Source organism: Meleagris gallopavo, chromosome Z (genome assembly GCF_000146605.3).
Source record: "Meleagris gallopavo isolate NT-WF06-2002-E0010 breed Aviagen turkey brand Nicholas breeding stock chromosome Z, Turkey_5.1, whole genome shotgun sequence".
In the NCBI taxonomy this organism is placed as follows: domain Eukaryota; kingdom Metazoa; phylum Chordata; class Aves; order Galliformes; family Phasianidae; genus Meleagris; species Meleagris gallopavo.
Genome location: NC_015041.2, coordinates 48066494 through 48071010, shown reverse-complemented (window position 1 = coordinate 48071010; position 4517 = coordinate 48066494). Strand labels below are relative to the sequence as shown.

The 4517-nt window shown below is 48.4% G+C and overlaps 1 protein-coding gene across 1 annotated transcript; it reads right to left on the bottom strand.

The window, feature by feature from the left end:
* Nucleotides 1-1597: 1597 nt before the first annotated feature.
* LOC104915212 (maestro heat-like repeat-containing protein family member 7) lies at nucleotides 1598-4447 on the bottom strand. The gene is made up of 6 exons (XM_010725969.3): nucleotides 4245-4447; nucleotides 3501-3656; nucleotides 3244-3345; nucleotides 3023-3125; nucleotides 2735-2794; nucleotides 1598-2451 (listed from the first exon to the last, which is right to left on the bottom strand). The coding sequence occupies exons 1-6, from the start codon at nucleotides 4386-4388 to the stop codon at nucleotides 2303-2305; spliced, it is 714 nt and encodes a 237-aa protein (XP_010724271.2). The 5' UTR covers nucleotides 4389-4447; the 3' UTR covers nucleotides 1598-2302.
* Between the last annotated feature and the right edge of the window lie 70 nt (nucleotides 4448-4517).

Genomic DNA, 4517 nt, shown 5'->3' with positions numbered 1-4517 from the left:
TAAAAGAAAAAACTTATGAAGATGCTTAACCAAAACAGCCTGAGTATCTACTGAAAAACCACAAGAAAAATTCCCCTCTCATGTGGGATATTTACTCAGAAGAGCTGAATGTTAGTGAAGTTTTGTGGGTTTTCTTACAAATATCAAAGAGAAGTTCACTGCATTAAAAAATAAGTACATGAAAGTGACTCAGTGAGAAGAAAAGTTTGCAGGATTTTACTCATTTGTGAATCTCGGTTGCACTTTGGATTGTTAACTCTTATTTTGCTTGCAAATATTTCATAAGAAGAAACTACCACAGCACATAAAAATAGCACAACAGATTAATTAATATCACAAGCATTTTTTGACTCTGTAGATTTTGCAGAGTATGCATTTACTTTCCCCCAAAGTAGAACACAAACACCCTTCCTCCAAAAATTGCACTTGTCCCATTGAAAAATGATGTTCCTTGGCCTGCTTGGAAAGACTGCATTCTAGAACAGAACTTGTATTCTCAGAAAATGCAATAAACCTTTGCAGTCAAAACTGTTGTATGCTTTCTGCAATCCTGGATAAACAACCTGAATTGCAAAGCAGCACCACTCCAGCTTGCTACACACTGTGCTACTTGCTGGAGCACATAACAGAATCAATAGGCAGAGAGAGGAGAATGCTGGGGGTTGTTTTATCTTGTAATTCTGTTTAACAGAAGCACATTTGAGATAAAGATTACCCTGCATAGAGGGTGCGACAGAGATTTATTCTCACAGCAATGGCTGGATAACCTGTGCAGACAGCACTAGCTCTCACTCTGCTTGCTGTACATTGTTCCTCTAAAAACAATGGCATTTCCTCTGGATTGAGAGTCTGGCCAGAGACAGCATCGCTCCTGACAGAACCAAGACACAAGCCATTTTTCAGAAAGGCATTCAGCCCTTCGCAGTACCGCATCAATTACATTTACTGCTTCCATTCCCCAAAATTCAGCTTCCCAGCTGGCTCTCTTTGTCTTGTATAAGCAGTGCAGTAACCTCTCCCTTCTTACCTTTGTAACTTGCTAACTCTTTTGGTCTTTCAGATTTTCACAGATATGAAGGAAATAAATGCCCTGTGGTGCTTTTTTAGCACATGTTGCCCAACAGATTTGTTCCAAGCAATGACATTCCTCGCTTCTTCACAGAGGGGCAACACTGAGCAATATATCTAGATTACTTCGTACAGTTTCTTATTATTTTCATTCCTGTCTTGTCTGATTTCTTATAGCTCGACAATACCTTCCATGTGCTTACATGTTTTAAAAACAAAATGTGAGACAATATCAGACCATAGATGAAAATAAAAAAGGGGAGGAACAAGCTATAAGGAGATAAAGAGAAAAATGATTTAAGAAGAAAAAATATCTAAGTGAAAACTGTTTTGGTATTTTTTCTGCTTAAAAGATGCTGTAAAGTGTGAGGTTATCATACAGTTCTGTGAAGTAAAATGTCACTCAATTTTGTCAATGTGAGTCAATTTTTTTGTATAACTACAGACTACCAGCATGAATGCTGGTTTGGGAATTCTTTTATTTTCTTCAACGGAACTGCATGCTGTTGCTGATTGTCCAGTTCTCCAAAGGATCTGTATCCCTACCCCAGGCCTCTTGTGCCCCTGGAGAGAATCAACAGCATTTCCCAGCTGAGTATTGTCAGCTTACGTGCTGACTCCTGCAGCCCACCGCTACAGAAACTTTGCACATAAGCTCAACACAGGAGGACACCAAGGGAGCCGCCTTGCAATCTGAGTTTTAATTAGAATCCTCTTTGTAAGGACGGATGCAACATACAGAATCAAACTCCATAAGGCATGGAAGGTTATAAAGTTGGTATGTTTATTATGGTGGTGGGTGCGAGGGTGATGACTCCTAACTCGCACAACAAAACACTTGTTGGTTGCTTATTTAGCATACAAAATCATACATATAGATAAGATGACACATCAGGTGGGTTACCAGGTGGGTTAAGCTTGCTCAAACTGTTCCAAGATCTCATCATATCGTTCCAATTAGGTTGGGGAAATCATTACGATACGTTCCGCCTCTGCGTGCACGCGTGCTGCTCTCTGGTGGTCACAGGCAGAGGTCTTCTCCAAGTCTTCCTCACAAAGGCTTTCTGGTGTACTTTTCACCTTTGTCAGTCACCAAGTACAGACCCAGTCCTAACCAGCTCGGTTCCTGTTCTTTGTTTCAGGATGTCCGTGCTCCTGGGTTCCTTCCATTGTTGAAGGGATCTGTCTTGCATGACAGGAATGCGTGTCATAGCAATGTCTCTGCACAAGAATTTTAGATGGCCATGCAGGGCCAGCAGCAAAGTGCTGAGAGCCTGCTCCCTGCTGATGGTGCCTGCTGCCTTCGATGTGTCAGAGTCTGTATTGTCTGGGCTGCCAGGAAACGGACTGACAGATAGACGTCATCTTCCAAAGGCTGAAGGGCTGCAACAGAAGGAAACAGAGCTGAGATGAAACCCACTGACTTGCACAGAGCCACCAGCATTCCCTCCTGACCCTACCAGCCTCACTCATTGTTCTTCTAGGCCCAGAGGAGCATGTGAGACTGAGGGATCAGCTGGAAGCCACTGCTCAGGAGTGCCCCACCTGCTCCAGGAATGCTCCCTTGCCCCTGCAGCATTGCCTTGCGGCAAGGCACAGCTGCACACTGCCCAGGCTCTGCCCCCCGGCCCCCAGCCCCAGCACGCGCAGCACTGCCCTCACTCACCACTGCAGATTTCATCCAGCACTTCCTTACTTTGTTCCCTGGAGTACTGCACAGCCAGCCCTAGGGAAAGAGCTCCCATCAGACCCCCGCTCCCCACGGAGCACAGAGTGCAGCCCAGCCAGCCCAGCTGCTTCCCCTCCCGTGTCGCAGGCAGGGACAGTGCCCGAGGCGGGACCTGAGCAAGGCACCCATCGGGGCTACTGGTATGGGCAGGATGTTCTGGGGTCTGCAAGGCTGCACCTTGCTGCCAGGGCAGGGCCCAAAGAAGGACCCAGCGGTTGGGCTCACCGATGAATTTGACAGCCTCGCATCGCAAGGAGGCCTGAGAATCCTTCAGGTATGGCAGGCTCTGTCTCAGGTATCCTTTCACACTCATCTTGTCCTGGTGCAGCTGCAGAAGAGCAGAAAGGCATGGAGCTTGCAGAGCCTCCCCAGCCACTGGTACAACCCCTCCTGACAGCATCCCCTTTCCCCCAGCAAAAAGGTATGGGCTGTGTGACTGTCCTTACCAAACACATCCTGATCCCCACTGTGTTCTCCTCCTGGGCCCAGTGCTCGAGCTCCTCCCACTTCAGGAATTTTGCACAAGCCACAAGGGCTTCCCCAGATGCCTAAGGAACAACAGATGCAAGGAGGTGGCACCACAGACACACTTCTCAGTATTTGAGTTCTTGCTGAACTCGCTCTCAATTCCCAGACCATCGCTGTCACCGCTGAGGTGTCAGCACACCCTTGCCCGCATGCTGGTCAGGTCTATAATTTATACCTGTGCTACGCTCGTGGTCTTGTCACTCATCTGAAATAGCAGAGGAAGCAGGGCCTTGCACACAACATTCTTCATGTTTCCCTTCTTATACCACAGCACAGCGTCCATCAGATCTTTGAAGAGGTAGATGGAGTTGTCTCGCACTTCACTTGACACCTGAGGGAGGAGAACAGGCGGACCTCAGCAACACACTCTCACTGCCCATGGTGAGCACGAGCGTAGGCGTGGCTGGCATGAAAGGAGATGCTTTGGAGTCAACACTCCGCACAAAGGCGCTGTGCAGCCGTGCAAAGCAGTGCAACAGGTTTCCAACATGGGGTGCCTGTGCCTCAGAGTGCTCCCCCAGCCACTCCACCAGCTCAAAGCAGAGCTCCTCAAGCACCAGGACAAACAGGACATAGGGCTGGCCCTCGGCACTGCCTTCACGGCACTCGCTGCCTACTCAGCCTCCAACTCCCTGCTATGGCACCTGGAGAGAATGCCTGGCGCTGGTAGAAGAGGGTGCACTGGAGGGTTTGAAAATAAACCTTGGCAGAAGATGCTTGGCACAGCGGTCAGGCTGGGCCCCAGCACAGGGACCTCACGCCACCAAGAACAACCGAGCTATGCTGCCAGGGACAAGGCCCATTGGGCTGCAGAGCCCGGAAGACATCTCATTCTCGAGAACCGGAGAAGCAAAGAAAGGAGAAGGCCCCTCCGGTCGAGCACCCACTCATGGAGCTCAGCCTCCCACAGCAGACTTACATGATTAAAAAGAGGCAGAATCTTCACAGCCAGCTTCAGAGCAATGGAACTGGCATGCCGTTTCCCCAGATGGCGCATTATATTTCTGAAGATCTTCAGCACCTTCAGAGTAATGGAGGTATTGGCAAACCGCAAGGCCTCCATGACGGCTGGAAGCAGGGTCCGTATTTCTCTTGCCTGTACAAAACACACAGTTTCCTTTTCATCAAGAGGACAGCGGCCACCCTGGCCTAAAAGTTCTGATTACAGAGCACCAGCCACACGCTCTGCTTG

What these genes read in the sequence shown, in the direction of transcription:
- LOC104915212 (XM_010725969.3), bottom strand. Translation starts at nt 4,388, where the DNA reads ATGGAGGCCTTGCGGTTTGCCAATACCTCCATTACTCTGAAGGTGCTG. An exon ending in CGAGGCTGTCAAATTCATCG is followed by an intron (nt 2,795 to 3,022) that starts GTGAGCCCAACC and finishes CTCTTTCCCTAG; the next exon opens with GGCTGGCTGTGCAGTACTCC. An exon ending in GCTGGATGAAATCTGCAGTG is followed by an intron (nt 2,452 to 2,734) that starts GTGAGTGAGGGC and finishes CTTCTGTTGCAG; the next exon opens with CCCTTCAGCCTTTGGAAGAT.